This window comes from Amphiprion ocellaris, chromosome 3, assembly GCF_022539595.1.
Source record: "Amphiprion ocellaris isolate individual 3 ecotype Okinawa chromosome 3, ASM2253959v1, whole genome shotgun sequence".
Lineage (NCBI taxonomy): Eukaryota > Metazoa > Chordata > Actinopteri > Pomacentridae > Amphiprion > Amphiprion ocellaris.
In genome coordinates, this window is record NC_072768.1 from 19870116 (window position 1) to 19892004 (window position 21889).

The 21889-nt window shown below is 38.9% G+C and overlaps 1 protein-coding gene across 4 annotated transcripts in view; it reads right to left on the reverse strand.

The window, feature by feature from the left end:
* Positions 1-13947: 13947 nt before the first annotated feature.
* The window catches only part of lingo1a (leucine rich repeat and Ig domain containing 1a), a 138808-nt gene continuing 130866 nt past the window's right edge, over positions 13948-21889 (reverse strand). For all 4 annotated transcript variants that reach the window (XM_035942458.2, XM_055009256.1, XM_023297273.3 and 1 more), the window contains one exon: positions 13948-18054. In XM_035942458.2, the coding sequence (XP_035798351.2) occupies positions 16195-18042 (1848 nt within the window). In that variant the 5' untranslated portion in view covers positions 18043-18054 and the 3' untranslated portion in view covers positions 13948-16194. The remainder of the gene's footprint in view (positions 18055-21889) is intronic.

Consider the following 21889-nt stretch of genomic DNA (forward strand, 5'->3'; position numbering starts at 1 on the left):
AATCATCAAAATATGACATTTCATTTTTGCAAAGCACCACACAGGTGTGACTGAATTTATGTTTGCCTCCTTTGGAGACTACTGTAGCTGTTACCTCGTTACCGTGGTTACTTCTGCCTTCTGTTGAGGCATTAAGAGATTTTCGTGAATACTGTTTGCTTTCATTGGTCCGGATCACATGATCATCAGTGTATGTTTTGTGTGTGTGAGACCACGTGCTGGAAAAGGATGACGAAAGGCAAGATCACCTTATTAAATTTCATGCAGATTGGTGTTTTAAATTATGCAAACAGAACAGAGAAGTAAGAGAAGCTCCCCAGACGGTCTTGATCTCGTTGACTGAGTTCAACGTAAATGGGCGGATCAAGAAATCCAAGAAATCTAGCACCCATGAGTTGTACAGGCCAAGTAACAGAACACTGAAGCTCAGAGTAACGGCAAGAAGCAGGAGAGGAGGAATCTGATACTGTGAAACCTTCTCATGCTGTTAACTGCAAGAGTATAATCCTGATAATCATTTACTCTAGACTAGCCAGTTTACCTGATTGGCCAAATTCGTGGAAGCTGTGAGCTAATCTCGTTAGCCTGCTGCCCTGAGAAGAGTATCAGTGAGCTAATATGTATGCCTGGAAGAAAGTAAGGAGCAGCCGTCTTGTGAGTGTGTAGAGCTTATTGGGTTATTTGTGAACTCCACAATAAGGTGAAAAGGACTAGACACACTCATGTTTGGTCTGTTTCCACTCACTGGCACGTTGCTACTGCAGCACACACTGCACTGAATCGAAAGGATAAAGATTAGCCCTCCTGTTATCCTTGGGGTCAATTTGACCCCATTCAATATTTGTCATTTAAAAAATAATAGTTCACTTTTTTTGTTTTTTGCTTCATATTTCATGACTTTCCCAAATTTGATGGGGATAAATTATTAAGCAAAAAATTATCATGATGATATTTTTTTCAGTGTGCTGAGCACATATTGCATGCGTTGGTGTTCTTCTGGGGTCAGTTTGACCCTAAGCTGCTTTAGCTGTGTAAAACTTGTCTGTTTGTGTGTGTGACCTAACATCCCCACACCTGCAGGTGTAGAGTTGATACTTTTGAGTTGATACAGAACAACTGAGTGGGGAAAACAACTATTCCCACAAGAACTTTGATACTTCTCGTGATGTGGGCATGTGGGAAACAACTCAACTTGCAAACTCCTGCCAAAATGAGGAAGCCAGTGTAGACTTGGAGTTGATCACATCCAAGTCTTTCCAACTACACATGCCTCCCCTCTAAAATTATCATCTCAAGTAGAATAATTTCATTTGATGGTTCTATAAAGAGCTCGAATAATGACTTTATGTCTTCAACATGGTTGACCGTGTGTCTGGTGGGACACACAGTTAGCAGCACGTCTGCCTTGTTGAAGGGAACTTTCCATTTTTGGTGCTAATGTGACAGAGGGTAGGGGTAAACAATAAAACAATATTCTCATGAGAACTTTCCCGCACCATGGACCTCTGTAATCCGTAACCTAAAAGTCTAAAAGGGATATGATAAAAACAAAAAAAAATAGGTGTTAAAAGAAACATTGCCCTTTGTTGGTTTGCCCATTGACAACCTTAAATACCTTGTGTTGTGTTCTGAAGGAGGAAGCATAACATTAGCGATGACCAGATGTTTTATACATGCTAAAGTTCTGTGTGCCAGCTGGGAATATCTGGCCAACGGAGGACATTCACTTCATTCTCTACAATGAAAAACTTCAACAATGGCTCTGAGGTGCCTCTGAGCAAGATACTTAAGGTGCTTAAATGTCTGAATCAAACCTGAATCTTCAGTGGAAATAACATAATTTTGCAAGTGGAAAGTTTTTCATCTTCAGAAATGAGCTTGCTCACTATATCCAGAGAAATACCCAAAATGAAAACAAAAGGTAAACAAACCAGTTCTTTGGTTTTGAGCTACCACCAACTTAGTAAAACCACAATTCTGGGAAATTGTTTGAGGAATGATTTCTTCTCTGTATGTGAAATAGGGCTGCAAATAATGACTATTTTCACTTTACTTTTTGGTAGCTTATATGCTTGATTTAATTATTTGAGCTAACGACCAACAAAAGGTCTATAACAGTCAATAACTACACACCAAGATATATTAAATACCTTCCAACATTCTTGGGATGTAATAAAAGAACAATCAGTAAATTCTCAAATCTGAGAACCTAAAATCTATTAAATATTTGGCCTTTTGTGTAGAAAGGGTCATGGACTAATTTTACTTAGAAATCTGTCTTCTGTGCTCTAATATTAAATATAGTGTTTCCTACGTGTATAGTTGATGTAACACTCATTTAGTGTATGTTTTTTTCCAGATTGGAATAAATGACTGAATGAATTGTATGCATTTACAAATGAACTAACACTGCAGTGCAGAGCAGCAGGTTAGGTAACAGGTACAATGTCACATTGCCTCAACTCTGTGAGGGTGTGTTATTATAATTATAAATAATTATAGTTCACTTCCAAAGCAATTCTCTATTGTGCTATTATATGTATGCATTCCTACTGTTGCTATCACAACAAAGTAATTGCACTACAGTCAAATTAGTTTGTGTAGTTAGTTGTAGATCCCTGTGAGCAGGGCTTCCCCATAACGGCTTCTATATGAACCCTTAGATGCATAAGCAGTTAAAAAATGACCCAATGAGGTCGTTGTCTTGCAGTTCCTTTGTAATGAAAAGTTTTTATCATTTAATTTGCCAGCTATTACTAAAATAAATAGATTAACTTCAAATGTTTTTGAAATCATGCCATTTAAATGTTTAAGTTACCTTTTATAATTTTAAATTATATATTATATTTTGTATTACGACCCAAGATAATATCATACAATGGCGATGCAGTACACAAACTTGGAGGGACAGAGAGCAGCAACATCTGGAGGAAAAGAGTGGAAAAATGTCAACAAAATGGATGTTGACAGTCTTCTATTGCTGTTTTGTGTAACATTCTTCTTTTTCATTTATCAAAATGTTCAAAATCTGTAATACAGTGAAAATGAACATATTTCAAACATGAAATCATTCTTGTGTGGACAAAAATGTAATGCAAACAATAATACTAATTATTATTATTAACCAAAACGACAAAAAATGGTATAAAAACACATTGATTCTTATACAGGTCATTTTTGACCCACGTATGGAATCACTCGTGCATCAAAGGGTTAAGTACACTTCAGGATATAGCGTTTATTTTTCCATTAATGCACGGTCTCACTTTACCACTCATGATTTATCTTTTCTTAATTCATTTTCAGAACCAAACATGTTTCATCACGTTTACATTAATTTGTCAGGAGCTAATGGTCTTAGCGATACAGCGGTACTTATCTGTAAAAATCTGAATTATCTGAATTCATCAGTAAGGTGTTCTTCCTTCCAGAGCTGTTTTATAAATAAATAAATAAATAACAAGAATAAAAAACAACAACAACAAGGTGAAATTATCTGTATCTCTCAAATGTTCCCCAGGAATTTGTGGCTGTAGATACATACAGTATCCATAGAAACAAGAAAATAATTTTGCTGAAGAGGACACTGAGGGGTTGTTGGGTTCATTTTGCACACGTCTGGGAATAAAGCAAAGAGTGGACACTTACTACTCAAACATCAACGTAACACAATACTTCAGCCGCAGACATCACTGGTGACAGATAAAATGACTTATTGCTATTAGCTGGGGCCGAATAGTTCTAATGTCTGTGGCTTTGGGAAAAAATGAACCCCCCCCCTCAGAGCGCAATTTCATCGAGGATCCAAGAGTTGGGATCTTGGAATGAAATCAAACTGCTAAATAACAAAACCCTGCATTTGACACAGCTTCAGAACAAGACATTCAAGCTGTAAATCAAATGGGGAAAAAAAAAAAATTTTCTGTAAAAATATCTTCGAATCCCATTGAAGCCACCCGGTCTGTAAGCCCAAGAAAATCTTGTCAAATTCAAGCTGTACTATTTCAAATGTGAGCAGTTGTTGCAGCAAGTCACATGTTTTGACAGCCTTTTTATCACCATCAGCTTCCAAGGATGTCTGTAATGCCTGCTTTCATTTATTTCATACAGTAGGAAGCATAAGCAGCCATGTAGTGATAAAATGAAAATTGGGAGAAGTCTTTTATGTGAAATGTGACATAACTATGGCACTTAACTCAGCAATTTGGAAGCTCTGCTTTAGCACTGCCCACCTGCAAAAAATGTATCCTTTTTTTATGGAACACTTCTTGGCTGCATGCTGCGCCAGTGTTTTTATTTTTTTCTTCTGTTTTTTTTTCTTTTTAATATCTTCTCTGCAGCACTTTTTTTTCTTTGTGGTTTATTATCCTTTTGTCAGGTGTGCAACTCTGCAACTGTCATGAATTATCTGAATCTGTGCATCTGTGCCTCTGAATCTTATACACGCAAATAAATAAGCCGCATATATTTGACAGCACGGCAGTACTTGTCTTTTTTTTTATATATATCTCAATCTGCTCTTGTTTCAGAAGTGCCAAGCTGCAGTGTTACACACCTGTTTTTCCACTGTACTTTCAACAGCCGCAAGCTCTCAGCTTATACTGCTTTCTTGGCTTCAGAGATCATAGAGCTTTGAGGCTCTTGAGTCGCTCTTTAATGTGTCAAGAAACTAGTCCTCAGGTAAATTCACCCCAGGAGCACTTGGTCTCTGCTGTCGGATGTGTCACAGATCCTGTCAGAACAAGGAATATGGGATTAGTGAACAGCTTCTTCCTCACTGGCTTGCTCTATTGTTCCAGTTTGCTGAGCCTGGCATAACCAGCGTTCAAGCAGAAATTCATATCCGTCGTCTCCGGGGTGAAGTTGTATAGCTTGAACTTCCAGTTAAGGCTGCTCACATCCTTAATGGGGTCTAAGAAAAATCACATTTTTGCTGAAGCATTCGTCATCATCAATAAGCTCCAGTTTTCCAAAAGTTTTAGATTCCCACACAAGGTTTCTTGTAGATGCACCCATGACTCATACGGCAGATTCACACAACCAGCAGAGCCTGAAGAAGGCCCAAAGGCTGCTCAACAGTAGTTGAGATGCCTTGCAGCAGTGTGTTATTTTGTGCATCATTTCCTATATTGCAGGAATGAACAGAACTTCGGTATTATTACTCTGAAGTTTCACATCAATTGTCTTAGTTCATAATTGACAGTTCACCTTACGTCCCGAGTGGAAGGAAGAGTGCTGTACACTCATCAGCAGCTGTTACTATCAAATTTTGGGGCTTTTTTTCTGGCAAGCAATCTGTATTTTTTTTGGTGACAACACCAGGTGGTTCCTCAAACTTCACGTCAACCATAAAGTGACCTAAACAAAAGTTTCTTGAGACAGACTTTGTGCGACAGGGGCTGATGACTGGGTGCAGGCAGCTCGCAGATGTCAGCGTACTAAATTAAATCTGTCAGGCTGTTCCCGAATAAGAATACAAAAAGTACTCAGGCAACTCCTCTCCGGACAAACGCAGACTAAATAAACTAAATACAGTGGGTACGGAAAGTATTCAGACCCCTTTAAATCTTTCACTCTTTGTTTCATTGCAGCCATTTGCTAAAATCAAAAAAAGTTCATTTTATTTCTCATTAATGTACACTCAGCACCCTATCTTGACAGAAAAAAACAGAAATCTAGAAATTTTTGCAAATTTATTAAAAAAGAAAAACTGAAATATCACATGGTCATAAGTATTCAGACCCTTTACTGTGACACTCATATTTAACTCACCTGCGGTCCATTTCTTCTGATTCTCCTTGAGATGGTTCTACTTCTTCATTGGAGTCCAGCTGTGTTTAATTAAACTGATTGGACTTGATTAGGAAAGGCACACACCTGTCTATATAAGACCTTACAGCTCACAGTGCATGTCAGAGCAAATGAGAATCATGAGGTCGAAGGAACTGCCCAAGGAGCTCAGAGACAGAATTGTGGCAAGGCACAGATCTGGCCAAGGTTACAAAAGAATTTCTGCAGCACTCAAGGTTCCTAAGAGCACAGTGGCCTCCATAATCCTTAAATGGAAGAAGTCTGGGACGACCAGAACTCTTCCTAGACCTGGCCGTCCAGCCAAACTGAGCAATTGTGGGAGAAGAGCCTTGGTGAGAGAGGTAAAGAAGAACCCAAAGATCACCGTGGCTGAGCTCCAGAGATGCAGCAGGGAGATGGGAGAAAGTTCCACAAAGTCAACTATCACTGCAGCCCTCCACCAGTCTGGCCTTAATGGCAGAGTGGCCCTACGGAAGCCTCTCCTCAGTGCAAGACATATGAAAGCCTTACATTTGCACAGGTTTTCGAGTAATGCACTTGGTACAACCACCATCAAACTACCCCTATGTCTTTGTCATTTTCCTCCTCAGACACATTTGCTCTTCATATTGTATTCAGAGTAGAGAGGCAAAAATGGATGTATAATGTGCTATAAGTGGGAAGAATTATCATTTTAATGTTCCGTACATGTCCCAGTAATGCATCTGGAGTATGGGCATTATCATTTCTGAGACACTGTGAACAATCTTGCTAATGCTGAAGATCTGTTGCTAAGAAGTGGATGTTTTTTTTTTTTAACTATTTCCTTACACAAACAAATACTCCATTCACTTTCTGATTTTGCATGTTGATAGGACTATTTTAAAATTTGTTTTCTATTACATTTCTTTAAATATTACAAATACAACAATGTATTTAATTGTCTGGAGATTTCAAGTTTACTTACTTTAACTGCAATTTGTTGATATTACAGTGACGTGTGCTTTTTCATAGCCTGCAGCATGTATGCAGCTGTCATTTATGGCGGGTAAAATAAATTTAGTTGCCATGTTGGTCGTATCATAGAAACGATTACTGGATGGCAATGCTTTCCTTTAAGCCTCATGCTCAAATAATAACTGAAAATCATCGTAAGTCTATTGGTTCATTCATACAGTCTAAAAGCTCAGCGCTGTGTCTGGCTTTTGATTACAAATACACTTTTGTGGGATCCATAAGCTGTGGTATTGATGTAGTTTTGATACAAGAAAAAGTAATTCCACAGTCGAGCAGTGATTGAAAGGCAGAAAAAAATGGAAAATAAAAGTAATTCAGAGCACTTTGTATTATTTTATAAGACAACTGAGGCATCTCAAGGGCTCTCCTCTGTGGTGTAATGTGAGAGAAACAGGATTTTCTCACCCTCATCTTTCTCCTTGTGACTCCTTTTAAATAATTGAAAGCTGAGCAAAGCTGGGCAATTCTGTCCCTCTGAAAGAGAGAAAATTCTTCTGTGGGCTCCTGCAGTGAGACTGTTCAAAACGCCAAAACAGCTTAGATTTGTAATATCTCTACAGCAATGTGGTGCCGTGCCATTGTTGTACTGCTCATCCCCAGGGCTTTGCAAAAGGAAAGTCATTGCTGAAGCATTCAACTGGTTTCTGACATCTACACTATTTTATTCCGAGGGATTTGGGTCGCAGAGAACAACTGGATTGATCATAGTCTCGTATTGTGTTGTAAAGTCTGCCTGAACATTCCTCTGTTGGATCTTTAATAGATCAATTGATCTTGCCCTGTCATACAGTTATTAGTTCGATAGAAAATTAGTAACTGCCTCAGGAAATTGAAGAATCTGATAATGCACGTTCTATACAATAATTACAGTGCTGACAAAAAGAAGTGATTTTGAATGCATCTAGCCTACTTTTCCAGCTCAGCCTGTAATTAGCATCAGTCAGTATGGACTACTTTTCTTCTCTGTGAACGCTTATATGCACCTCTAATATAAGGAGCACGAATGATCATAATGATGACAGAATTTTTACCGTAGCCCATCATTATTTTTAATTAACATTTGACTGTGTTCAATTGAGAAAACATGCCTTTGATTGGGCACAGCTGTGTTTTGGGAATTATTTATTTCTAGAATACAAGTCATCAGCGATTCAAGCAAGTGTACACGAGCTTTTTATGCTGAACTACAATTATATAATATTTAGCTGCTCATAGTCTAATGAACCTCTGAGGTTTTTTTTTTTTTAAATACAGCAATACATTACATGTTTTATTTTCTCAAAAGGGCTGAGAGCTTTATAATCCAGGCAATAGCTACAACATTTATTTCAAATCCAGGGGGTTTAGAAAACTGAGCAAATCTATACTCTGCATGCAAATGTTCGTTTCTGACTTACAGAAAAGGCTAAAATGTCATTTCTATAATGGGACAAGGTTTGATTCAGTCAGTTGTGCACAGCTATGGTTGGAGGCGTCTGAAAAAATGTGATCCTGTTTCCCAAATGTCTGCTAACTACGCTAGCCCTTCAGGAAGAGTGGGGCAACACTTGACAAGCAGCATCAACAACCTCATTAAATCTGTGCATCTCAGATGTGTGGAACTACGTGATGTGAATGGTGGACACACATCATTGAATTGTGATTTCTGGTCTGTGATGACACTCTCAATATATACCCATTGTCATTTCCAATTCTTCCCAAATTTGTCTCTTCATTTTCACATTTTTCAGCATTCCTTTTTACTATTAAGTCAAAGCAAATGCGAAAAATTGTTGCAAGTTAATGTCCAGAATTCAGACCATCGGACCTTCACTGAGCAAAGCAAAGACATCACCAAGATGACCTTCGAGTTGATTATCGCTCTTCCTGTCTACTCTGAGACAGTAATACACGTGGGAACATTAGTTAGCTAACATCCAAGTCAGTCAAACACTTCAGGTGATCAATTAGCTAAAGAGACTAACCTAATACTGTTAAGACAATGGAAACAAATAGCTTCTGGGAATTGTCTTAAGATAAGAAGGTTATCTAAGGAATGCATCCGTTATGCAGGATTTCCTTGCTGTAAAAATGGGCTATTGACAAAATACAGACTCCATGGCCAAACTAGCCCACTTTATTTTTAAGGTATCTAAAAATTTGTTGTTGTCTGCTAATGAAACTATAAATTAAAATTTAAAGCATCATTGTCAGATTTGACATGTTAGTTTCAGTCCACAAGTCCCCGTAAATACTAAAAAACCTGTATAAACTGTTGTGTAACACAGCATTTTACTGAGCTGCATTATGTGAGGTACAGGATGCAGTGTGTTGGAGGTAAACGTCAAATTATCTGACACTCTACTGCAACAGTTTTCACCATTCTTCTTTAAATCTGTCTCTTGAAAGCCTTACAGCTTTATTGAAGCAGCATACTAAATAGCTGCACTGCCATTGCAATATGATTATTGAAAAGCTACTCTGAGAATTAATAAATGATACCAGAGGTGTTGATATCTCTGACTTTACTTCTGCAAAGCCTGTCTTTTGTTGTGAACAATACAATGAACATTTAAAATCCCTGAGATAACATGATGATGTGCCCTCTGAAAAACTACCCAGACAGACAAAAACACAATATCAGAAGGCAGACGGAGGAAAATAATGAAAAATGAAACCCACACTCACCTGCAGATATCTTGGAACAATGCTGACAAATGGGAGCAGCAGCCCGGCTGTGCTGTTTTCATCAGATCACATCGTCTATCTCACGATGGCACCTGCCTCAGCTACCCCATCAAATTTCAGCAGCACGCTGTCCTTGAGGCAAGTAGGCAGAAGCCAAATTATTTGCAGAATGGTTACCCACTTCAAGGTGAAATAGCAACTGAGCTCTCAATTATTTCACAGTGGCATATTCAGGACTTGTGCAAGGGAATTGGAAATAGAACAGAATTATAGGATGGATTGGCCCCTTACCTCCTCACCTATTTACCTTGATAATAATTGCCCGGATCACCTTGGTAATACATCTGCCTACAAACAATCTGCTGTCCCATAAAGTGAGCGCAAATGATAGATTCAGTATAGACATTCGCCAGCAGTGAGTCCATTTTAGCAGGCTGCCAAAAAGACGGTTTTAATGGCAGACAGATGCAGTCTTTTGGCTGTCACATTTTTTGAATTGGGAGCTCATGACTCTTTCATGGGGTTGTTAAATAAATAAGAAGGGTAGATTGAGTCGCCTACAGAGATGTGGGCTGTGGCATATGGTCCAGGCCAAAATGGGCCTCAACAGATCGCCTTTTTTGGATGCCATCCTGGTGCATGCGCGGTAGCCAAGAGCCGGCCGAGATGGTAAAACAATAGCAAAGCAGTCGAATGCAAGTAACACGGGCAAGGGGAGGGGTGCTTGGGTTGGGGATCAGGTGTTTTTTTTTTTTTTGAAGCAGCAGGGCTTGGGGAGGTGTTTATTGACTATGCAGAACTCTGTGCTCAACATCAAAGCAGCAGCTAAGTCCCCTCATGGGAGCCACACCAGACATAAACCCCTGAACCCAGAAGGATCAAAGTCTCACCCACTATTCAACTTAAAGCATATTAAATAAATATGAATATTCTGAATATTATGTCGCAAATATAAACACTCAACCCAGCGCCAAGAAACTATCTTTTGCACAACTCATACAGTAATTACTGTGGGTATTTTGAGAAAATGTACGGGGAGTTGATTCCCATATTTCTTTTCTAGGAAGCCAAATGATGCATATTTATTTCAGAAGTCATTCACTACAGTTGTGTGCAGTTTCCACATTCATATCTGCTGTGCCACTGAGGGCCTTGTAGTAAACAGAAGTTATTTTCACCTGGGAATCCTCGAGTAAATATACTTGAGGATGTGCAGAAGAAGTTAAAATGGCACTTGGGTCTTTATAAGTCAAGCAGTGTCCCAGCTAACAATGGCATACACCCGACTTGCTGTTGTCTGACTTGTATGGTGGCCTCTTATTATTCACTCACTGGGAGGCTTTAACAATATAAACCACCATGTCCAGTATCCCAAGAATTCTCAAAAGAGAAATTCAGTCAACAGCCCCCAGAAACCAACAAATCGGTGCTCACTCCTGACAAAAAGGATGCTGCTGCTGCTGCTGCTGCTTTGATTCCGACTTTTACTGAACAAGAAAAGCCACTGGTAGTTTGTTTTGTGTGGGTTTTGTTAAAAACAGGAATTAGTCATGACCTGTTGTATGTAAACAGTACAGGAACTTATATCATTGCGATTTCTTAGAATTCATAGCACATTTTTGTATATAAACCCTGTGTAATAAGTGATAACAGTCAATTCGAGAACATCTGACATTTTAAATCTAGTTACTTAATCCTCCTCTACTTCCTCTTTTTCCCATGTACATCAAATACTTTGCTTGAGACGACTGAAAAATCTAATTATGTAATCTGAACTGAATGAGTCCATCAAAAGCTGAAACACTTATGTATTCCAATATACGGCACCCTATAAAATACATCTTTTCTGAACTAAAATATATCTAAATGTAAAATACAGACTACAAACTGGGTAATTGTTTTCATATGTCTGATTTCTGTAATACACACAGTGCGAAGCTTATAGTATAAGCCATCCAGCAAAGTAAGCGGATAACTTAAAGGGACAAAAATGGTCATTTGCGACTTTTGGTAAATTGTAGCTTTTGGAATACATCAGAGCTAACATCATGGGTTTTTTTGAAAATTGTTGTTTGCAGCTCTATCCCATTTTGCCTTAATGATGCGTGAAAATTACTATCTGCAGCAGATGAAGTTTTACAACAGTGAAGCAATAAACTCAAAACAACCACATCGCTCTAAGTTAAGGATGATGTTATATCCCTCTGAGCTGAATTTATCCCATCACATCTTTACACTGGCTTCTGACAATATCATAACACACATTCCAATACTACAATCGGTCCATATTAAAGTTTCTATTTAATATATGTTGCCTAATTATACTTACATTGTGTGTAATGGCCTAAATCTTCACAGCTACCTGAGGCAAACAACACAACAAACTTACACAATAACTGATTCAAGCTCTGTCATGTTTCCACGATGTTCGCATGTTTACTTACCAGTGATCAATAATTAATAGTAGTATTTTTGCATGTTTTAGTCCATTAACTTTCAATGGTTTGTACTTTGCATTACTGGCACCTACTTTCTAAGCATGTTTTCAGATTTATTTTGACTTGTGTGGGCAGAAATGACTTTAAAAGGCCCATTACTACATGACTTTTAGTAAATATACTGATTGAATAATTACCTTTAGCAGGACACTAAGTGGTTATCAGATGTTTCCAGGATGGAGAAGCATTATATTTTATTTGAATCTCAACTATGCAACATTTTGTAAGCAGCAAACAAAGCAATATTTATTTGTATACATACATAATATGCATATCTGCATATGGTATTGGCAGTTATAATGTGATTAGTTTTATTTTTGATTTTTTTTTTTCTTTTATTTTCCAATTACATCGCATTTTTGGAGATGGTGCAATTGTGTAGCATAGCATTAATTCTAACATATATTAATTCTAAAATTTAAAAAAAGTATTCTGTTAGATGTGATATCCTAATTTAAGTAGTAGAATGTAAGCCCTTTCAAATAAATGTATGGCATTTCAAATAAAATGAAAATTACTTTTACCCATTTACTTCTGCCGATTTTGTCCAACAGTAGGATTACCTTGAGATTAAACTAATTCATCATAAACATGTATAGGGTGACAGTGACTAAAATAGGTGAATTAACATGCAAGTATAATTTAGTAACACAGACCCGAACAAAGGATTAAATTGGGTTTGTAGATATGGAGATGAGAAAAAGCCAACGTGCCATGAGTTTAGATTCCACATTTGAACATAAACCTAAAATGACTTGCTTTATATTTTGGGTATCTGAAGCTTCTATTGTGTGACAGAAGCACCGCCAACAGCAAATTCCTACTTTTGTTTGCTTACATGCTGTGTCTCCCAGATGTTGTGAAGCACATGGATTTGGATGAGTGCAAGGAACACCCAGAGGTGTGTCTGTATTTTCATGCTCAGATGAGGAGAGGCGACTTGTCGCATAGTGTCAGAATCCATCAGCCTGTTCCTGACCTAGAATTTTAAGCACAGATCTAATATCTGAGGAGTGAAAACAATGGATGTCTCCATTACTCCCCAGGGCTTGGAGGCCTCAAGAATAGCTTCTCTCTCTTCCTCTATTCTGCCTGTCGCTTTTCGAGTCAGAAGATAAATGAGCATGCTTTGATACAGCTTGAGGGAAAAAAGAACGTCAAAAGTCCCAATGGAGTCCTAACCAAGGCATCAAGGATGTGGAATAAAAAGGAATGGGACAGAGATTCAAACTCAATGCGATGCAGCAGCACGTTTCATAAAACTAGGCTGCCCTGGTCATATCCCTGGTCATTTCCCATAACCTTCAAAGGGGAAGCTAATTTGTTCATGGTTACAGTTGTCATTGAATGTAAAACAGCTGATTTGTATTATTTTTTTGTTACATTTTCAAGTTCACTAACTAATTACTTTACCAACATTGTCTCTTTGAAATTACAAACGTGCAAAGCAATGTTATTCCCTATACATATCATAATGCCTGTGATCCTTTACTAATGGTGGTTAATTAATGTTTAGAGGCTGGGCAAGTACACAAGTAAACTACTGTTTTCCCTGTAAACAGGCAATTAGTGTGCAAACATATGATATCAAATTACCTTGCATTCTGCATCATCATTTAATGAGGTATTCAATCAAACCAAATAAATAAATAAAATATTAACTTCCTTATTTCCCACTGGCACACAGAAACTACACTTAACTGCTCAGCTAGACTTGAGGTTAAATACCAAAGCAATAAAAGGATATGCTAGATATTTAAAAAGAGGAAATTGTAATAAGATCAGCAATTACTTCACTAATTACTTCACTTACAGTGGCCTGTAAGTAAAGTAATTAGTAAAAAAGTAAAAAGTAAAAGAGTTGTCAGTAACAAAAATTTCAGCACCTTTTTCATTAACCCAAGCCCCGCTGATACCCGGCTGTAAGTAAATGCCTTACTGACCACCTCTAAAATCAAGATAAGAGCATCACATGTTTAAAAAAGTCCATAGATTGTTTAATACAACATACCATATTCTCAACAATTCAACATCAACAAAATTTTGTTAATTAAAAAAAAAAAAATCTGCATATTACCTTTATTGCACAGAACAATTTGAATGTATTTTCCATAGATTTCTTTTTTAGTATCTTTTTTTTGTAAAAAGTTGGCTTGGACTACATGGTCAATATAGTCCAGGGTCAAAACAAAAAAAATAAAAAATGAAAGGAGTAACAGAAACAAAAAACAGAACCCCGGGATCCCACGGGACTGAAAGAAAAGGCTAGGTACAGTAGCCACACTTTGAACAAAGAGAGCATTCATAATCAGCAAGAGGGAGAACCATGAGCCGTATCCAGTGTTTTTTTTTTCTCCTTTATGCAAAACGGATTACACCAAAGCTGCTTCACATTGCTCCATGGGTGAAACCATCTGTGTCACTCCAACCATCTGCATATTCAGTCCATACTTCCAGCCATTACTGTAATGTCATCCATCATAAATAACTTAGCCTTTATCCTCACACACGTTCATAAAGCCCAGCTGTCCACAGTGTGTACTTGAAAAGGTAAGGCTGTATCCTCAGATTTCATATGCAGGGCCAACTGGGAGCAGCTGATATGCAGCAGTTCTTTCCCCACTGACAAACAATGCACATTTCTGGGGAAAAGCAAACCTGTAAATGATCCTGGAAGGTAATATTTCAATTGCTTTAACGGGGCAGGGAGGGGGCATCATCATAAATAAAGCATTAACTTCATTAGAAAAAAAACAAAAAACAAAACAAAAAAATAATCAACAATGACAGAAATTTTCTACAGCTTGAAGAGCACACGGAACCCAAAATCATTAGCACAACTTTTATCCCTCATAGTTAGGTTGAGCACAAAATAATACCACCATATCATAGTTACTGAAATGCAATCTAAAAGGTTGGGGAGAAGCGCTTATTGTATCAAAGTACCACTGCCCACTATGTGTGATGGCTAAACTGTACAATAGACACTGCATCTATTGTTAGTACAAAGCATCATATCAACAACATCAGATTTCCTTCTGTATCACGGTCTCTGTCCATGTGTGTGCGCTGTCTGGATTACATCTGGAAAAAAAGGCTGCATCACATTGATATCAGATACTGGTGTCAAATGACTACATTAGAGTGTTCCTCCAATGCTAAAATCCCATATTAAGAGACACATTTGACAATGTAATTTAAGGCTAGTTTTAAATTCAAAATTATGTAAATATCATCATATTACAATGCAGAATTCAAATATACCTTTTGGCTGATTTTACAATGCAGCACTGAGAATTGGTATCAGTAGTAAAGGATGCTTTGATGTCACAGAATCTACAAGTTTTCTAAATATTTATTTTTTTCATTACCATGGCATTATTCACCTCACATAATACCCCATGTAATATGCTTTACATCGTCATTCATTTTACTTTCTTGGTTATATATTAGCTGCTGTAACATTCAAATTACATCTTACTAATATCATCAACAGTGTTGTGTTTACAAGAATTTCCCAATGTGACCTACTTTCTATGTTATGTATTTCTCCTCATTTCTGGGGCATACTCTCTCAACAAACTTTTATCAGGTATTGTAATACGAATATACATTTGATGAATCACAGCACAATCATGACTGTAGGAAAGTAAAACAAACATATGTAGCACATAGCATTCACAATTGCAACACTGCTGTATTGTAATGAAGATGTACTCAAAATGCATCAGCATTGTATAAATGTGCTCATCAACCCATACAGATCTCATTCAAAACAGGACATCTAACCTTTGAAAAAAAACAAACAAAAGAAACACTAAATTAAAAAATACACACAAAAAGAGCAATGGCCAAAATATGATCTGCCCCTCGCATTCTGGCTGTTTGAAGTGTTTTTTTTTTTTTTTTTCCTTTTCTGATATATTTTTCCAACTATAAATCCATAGGAATATGAACTGCTTATGACAAATCTGACTTTCAATTAATGCCCCCACAGGCCTTGTAGAAACCACCAATGCCCTGTAACGCTGGGTGTGGTTTCATTCCCTCTCAATTTTGAAATGCAAGAAGTGCTCTCCTGTCAAGTCCATCAGTCAGGAAAAAAACATATTACTCTATGTTAACAGACCAGGATCCACAGGTTGGTAAGAGAGGAAAGAAAATGTCTTCTTTTCCATTTGTCTTATTTTGAAGTTCAGAATTAATAAACTCCACAGCTCTGTTAAATCATTTTCATGTTAAACTTGCGAGGAGCATCCACTGTGCTGCTGCTCATGCCAGCGTCCGATTTCCGTGGCACATACTCGATCTCAATGTTGTGCTTAGTATTGCCTTTACCTCTGCTCCAAAGGAACAGCAGTACCAGGCAAAACAGGACAACACCAAGAAAAGATATGAAGCCCATTGTGGTCGCAATGATCAGAGTCTTTATATCAAACGGGAAAGGGACATTGGCTCTTGTACCGTTAGCACCAGTTTCTGTGGGCTGGTTGGATATGAAGGCAAAAGTCTTGTTGGGCTGGTGTGGCCAGTCAGGCGAGTAGCTATGAATGTGTAGGTGAGAAAGAGAGGTGTCGTTTCCGCCTGCATTGCTAGCTATGCACACATATGTACCATTATCTTGAATCTGGGCGTAGCGCACCTCAAGGGTACCGTCTGGCAGCACTGAGAGCCTTCCAATCGTCTTGGTGGTGATAAACTTTTTCTGTGGAGATAGCCACATTATCACTGGAGCAGGATCTCCATCTGCTTGGCAAGCAAAATGAACAATGGCTCCCTCATCAACAAATTTCTGCTGGGGTTTGCGATCCCTAATCCTAGACTTGCGACACGTAAAGTAGTTGGGCTGCAGAACATCCGGGAAGTCTTTGAACTCTTTGCCTTGCACAAATTCAGGGGAGGCACAGGTGGGCTGCTGCCTGTTGAAGTTCAGTCTCCAGCGCCTTCGGAAAACCCACAACAGTCGGCAGTCACAGGCCAGGGGATTATCATACAAGGCAAGGGTTTCTAGGTTGCCAACTGAATGGAAAGCAGACTCCTCTAGGGTGCTAAGAGAGTTTCCAGAGACATTTAGAATTTTCAGGTAGTTTAGACCACGGAAAGAGTAGGGCTCAATCATTGCCAGTCTGCCTCCGACAAGGTGAAATTCCTGCAAACGCAGAAGATCGTGGAGCTTATTTCCTTCAATGGTATGGATAGGGTTGTATGACAGATTAAGAAAGCGCAAATAAACCAAGTGCCGCAGGGCTACATAGGGAATTGTGGTCAGGTTGGCATTTGCAATGGTCAGGGAGGTGAGATTTAATCCATACAAGCAATTTGGAGTCATCGTATCCAAATATGGCCAATTGGCTATTTCCAACACTTTCAGCCGATAGAGCCGCTTAAAAGAGTAATCCCGTATGACATTGATATTCAGGTGGCGCAGCCTGAGAGTGATCAAACTGTGCAGGTGGGTAAAAGCCTCTGTTGGCACAGAGGACAAGTTGCACTTCTCAAGACTCAGGTGTTCAAGGCTACTTAGGCCATGAAAAGCCCGGTGGGAGATGAAAACCAGGTCATTATCGCCCACCTCTAAAGACCGGAGGTTGTACAAATCCTGGAACATGTAGTCCAGCAGGATGACGATCTTGTTCTCACTTATGTCCAGCTGTGTGAGATTGCTCAGACCAGTGAAGACACCAAGCTGGATCAGCTTCAGCTTGTTACTACGTAATCCCAATGTCCGCAAGCCATAAAGGTTGTTGAACGCTCCGGGTTCAATAGTGGAGATGGTGTTTTCACTGAGTTCCAGGTGCTCCAGGTTGGGAAAAGTGGCAAACTCATCTGGGTTAATGGTTCTAATGCGGTTCTTGCTGAGGTCCAGCAGTTTTGTTTCTGCAGGGATGCCCTCAGGAACTGTCATGAGCTTCTTGCGGTGGCACATCACAGAGCGCTCTTGAACATTGCACTCACAACGGGATGGACAGCCTGTGGTGGAGCCAGACAGCACGGTGCCGAGCATCAGGATCAGAATGGGCTGCCAGCAAGCCACCAGGTAGCTGTGCCCAGTCGCTTCCCCGGCCGCCATCTTATCGGTTACCTGGGGAGACACAGAAACAAGGCAAAACGTATTTGTTAAAAAATTAAACCCCGATGTTGCAAACTTATCATTTTATTAAATTCTCTCAGCTTGTTTTTGATTCAAAAGGCAAATTCAGTGAATATTACAGAACATTAAAATACGTCAGCTGAAATACAGATAACAGGTATGGTTTAAAATCACAAACCAACAGGCCGATTTTCAAAGATGCAGTCTTGTGCTAAATTCAGCAGTTTTATATTACATGTGGTGGGCGTGTAGATGGCAGTGTGAACTGGCAGCAGTCTGAACATATATTTAAACACTTCTCTTTGGTCATTGTGTGCGTCCTCCAGCATCTGGCTAGTTCAGCAATTGCAAGTGCAAAAAGAATGGCATTCTTATGTGATACAAATGCAAACAGAACAGAGAGAATGACTCCTGCTGCAATATTCATGAATGGACGCAAGATGAATAGAGGTTACAAGGACTAAGGTATGTGCCTGCAAAACTGAGAGTCCTGACAATTTTGAATTCTGCATATTTCACTTGTCTACACGGAGCTTCAAAAGGCATGTTAAATGCAAGTAGCTCCTGTGAATGCACAGTCCTCTATTAGACATACTTGTGATAAAGAAGTGGAAGTACTGATCTCAGCTCCAAAATCAAAGGCCAAATCATTCTAGTAATCTACATTCTTCTTGCTCTACACCCCCACTGTGTCTGCTGTGGAATGCTCAACACCATTTCCACAACACACCTTGCAGACAATCAATCAGTCAATGCAATCATCCTGATATGAAGTGAAGGGGCACAGCTTCAAGTGGAATTAACAGCATTTTTCAGTAATCTAAGTCATGCTGTGTCACAGACACATACGCTGAGCACATCTGTGATTTGTTCTGGTACAAAATAGTCTTTTTTGCTCCTTTCTCCCTGCTTCAAGTCTGAATTTGCTGCGTGAGTTAAAACAGTAGGGGGTGGAGCAGCGGCAGCAAGAGAACGCAATCAAAGATGGATGGTGGCAAGTGTGATGTATGTGCTGTGGCTGACACTCAGCTCACGCAATCTTTTAGGATAAAATATAGACCATACAGCACTGGGGAATTGGAAACCGAGAAATAAATACAGAGTTTAGCAGGAAAAAAACAAACCATATTTAATTTCAATGCCATCTGTTAGTGTGACTTTATCACTTCCACCATGTAAAATTTACTGTTGAATGGCAGAAAAATGTCCATAGCAATTTCTGAAATAGTAAATGTATAAGGGGCTCTGTATCACTCAAGTTTCAATCAAACATTTAATGATCACTTTAAGGATATTACTTCTTACATTCAAGCAAGACGGGTAGGGCTGACAGGATAAAATATGCAGGACAAAAATCACCGTAACAAATTCCTTCACATCTAATTCGGACTCCTCTTAAGACATGTCTCTGGGGGACTTCGTTTTATGTGTGATAGCTGTTGTCACAACACATAATATTTTGCCAGTGGTGTGCAGTTTCATTTTTTGCTCTAAAACCGTCTTTACAGTGGATTTTTATCTGATCATGTGGTGCTTCTTCCTGATTCAGAGAAGCTCTGTGAAGAGGGATAATGAACACTTTTGTGCTCCAGCAGATTCAATGGACCATATTATATTATATGCGACAGATTGAGAGTTCAGAGAAAAACAAAATAAATCTGTGACATCATGGTTGACAGTTAATTACGGACTGACATGTTACTACCATTGTGGTCACCGATAATAACTTATTTTTCCCCATAAACCACAAGACAATTGGACATCAGCTCATCAAAAAAGGAGGGTTTATCAGTTGGATTTACTTTGCTCAATTTCATTTTATTCCCTTTGAGGTCATAGTTCAGATTGGGGATTTGATGATACAATCTGTAATCAAGTGGTGTCAAAACAGGCTGAGAAAAGAGTTTGTGTGAGATCAGAGACCTGCACCAGAACCTGCTGTGCTTCACGCTGCATCCAGTCATACTTAATCATTCCAATTCCTTAACCCACATTGATGAAGTCAGTGCTGAGTGCTGTGAGATGGAGTGCTGTGTATGTGTGTTCTATGCCACGCTAAGACTTCCTAAGAAGGAGAAGTGGCCTTATCGTAGGCTCAGCTCCATCTGTCAACCTCTATCATGTGGCTATTACATATTGGATATCAGTCAATGAAATGCTATTATGTCCGAGTCTATTACCACTGACACTGAAACCCAATCAGGGAAATGATCAAATCATAATCCCCTCTTGGTAAAGCTCCACGAGTGCAGCTTCAGCAGGTTATGGACCCCAGTCAGGAATGTTAACAAGCCCTCAACACTCTTATATACAAGGTGAAAATCCCCTCAGTATAACACTGCATTGATTACCTAACTAAGGTTTAACAGTCTTTTGTATAAAATGTGTACGCATGTTTTCTTTTTTTTTCATACCAGACTAGCTTGGAAATTTATGGCGCTCAGTTTCAGCAGCAAGCACGCAGGGAAAACATGGAAAGACAGGGACGCATTAAGATGAAGAATGCCATCCACGGATAAACATTTTCAGCTCGGTTTTGTTAATGATCTGGTGTTATCATTCCCTCACAGGCATGTAGCCTGAATGCGCTTCTTCATTCCAATCAGCACTCCAGTGAGCTCCCAGAGAATTACATTAATTGGGGTGAAGTGAGAGGGGGCGTGCTTCTCAAAAGAATGAATATGTTCGAGAAATAAGACAACGGTGCTCAATAAATGAGGACTCACTGGTCCAAGACCAGTAATAACTAGATCAATGAATGGTGAGATTAATGCCTTTATGCCAGCATCCACTGGGATCCTGAAGATGTTGCCTCATATTGGACGTGAATGGTGCCCTATGCTCCCATTACAATGGAGTGGCATTAGAGTAGTCAACTGGATGCAGAGTTATAATTAAACGGACATGTAAGATTTTTACTATCCCTTTGCACAAACTAAGCATGTGAGGGTTAATCAGTCACAGACTTACATCACCTCATGAAAATGTATGTTTTTGTCTGGGTCCAAATTTAAAACCAATTTAGATCCTTGTCTAGTTAAGACTAACAATCAAACTGTCCTCTACTAGGAAGAGCTTACAATAACTCATTTACTGGTTGTACTCAAATGTCAGTAGCAGGTATTTAAGCATGCATTTTCAGCAATGCAGATAGTTTTTTTTCTGCATTTTGTCTTCAGTTCTGAAAATATATAAACCAGTTTCTCTGCACTGAAGTACTGCCGTTATTGCATGGTGAAAAGATCCAGCCAGGTTACTCAGGTTACTGCTCCGTGTTAGACAGGTTTCATGCCCCCCTATTTGCTGTAAGTTGCTGATTGTTTTCTGTCCATGAGGCTCTCACATACAGTACAGCGCGCTATCACTCTCCTAAATCTTACTCCATGCATTTTAATGAGGCTGTCTGTCTCCATTAAGTTCTTCACAATAAGCACAACCAAACACATGCAGGGAGAGGTATTGTTAAGACTTAAGCATCGTCCAAAGCCTTAGTTTACCTGTCACAAGACATCACTCCTAAGCCCTGTTAAATACCTGTAAGCTCACGGGAAATCCGTGAGATGATGTTGACGTTATCTGCAGCACAAAGTGTTAAAAGCCTTTAAAGCCCATTTCTCTGCAAACTGCTTAGTCAGCTGCCAGGTTAATCCTGAATGGCCAGACCCAGCAGGGGAACTGCATGCATGGTACTATGTGCATGTCTTTGATAGTCAATCCTTGAAAATTTTACCATTAATTTCATATGTGCCTCTTATTGCAGGTAAATATTCGCCATTTTCAGTCATCATGTTTTTAATGTGTAAAAACAAAGCAAAAAAAAAATGTC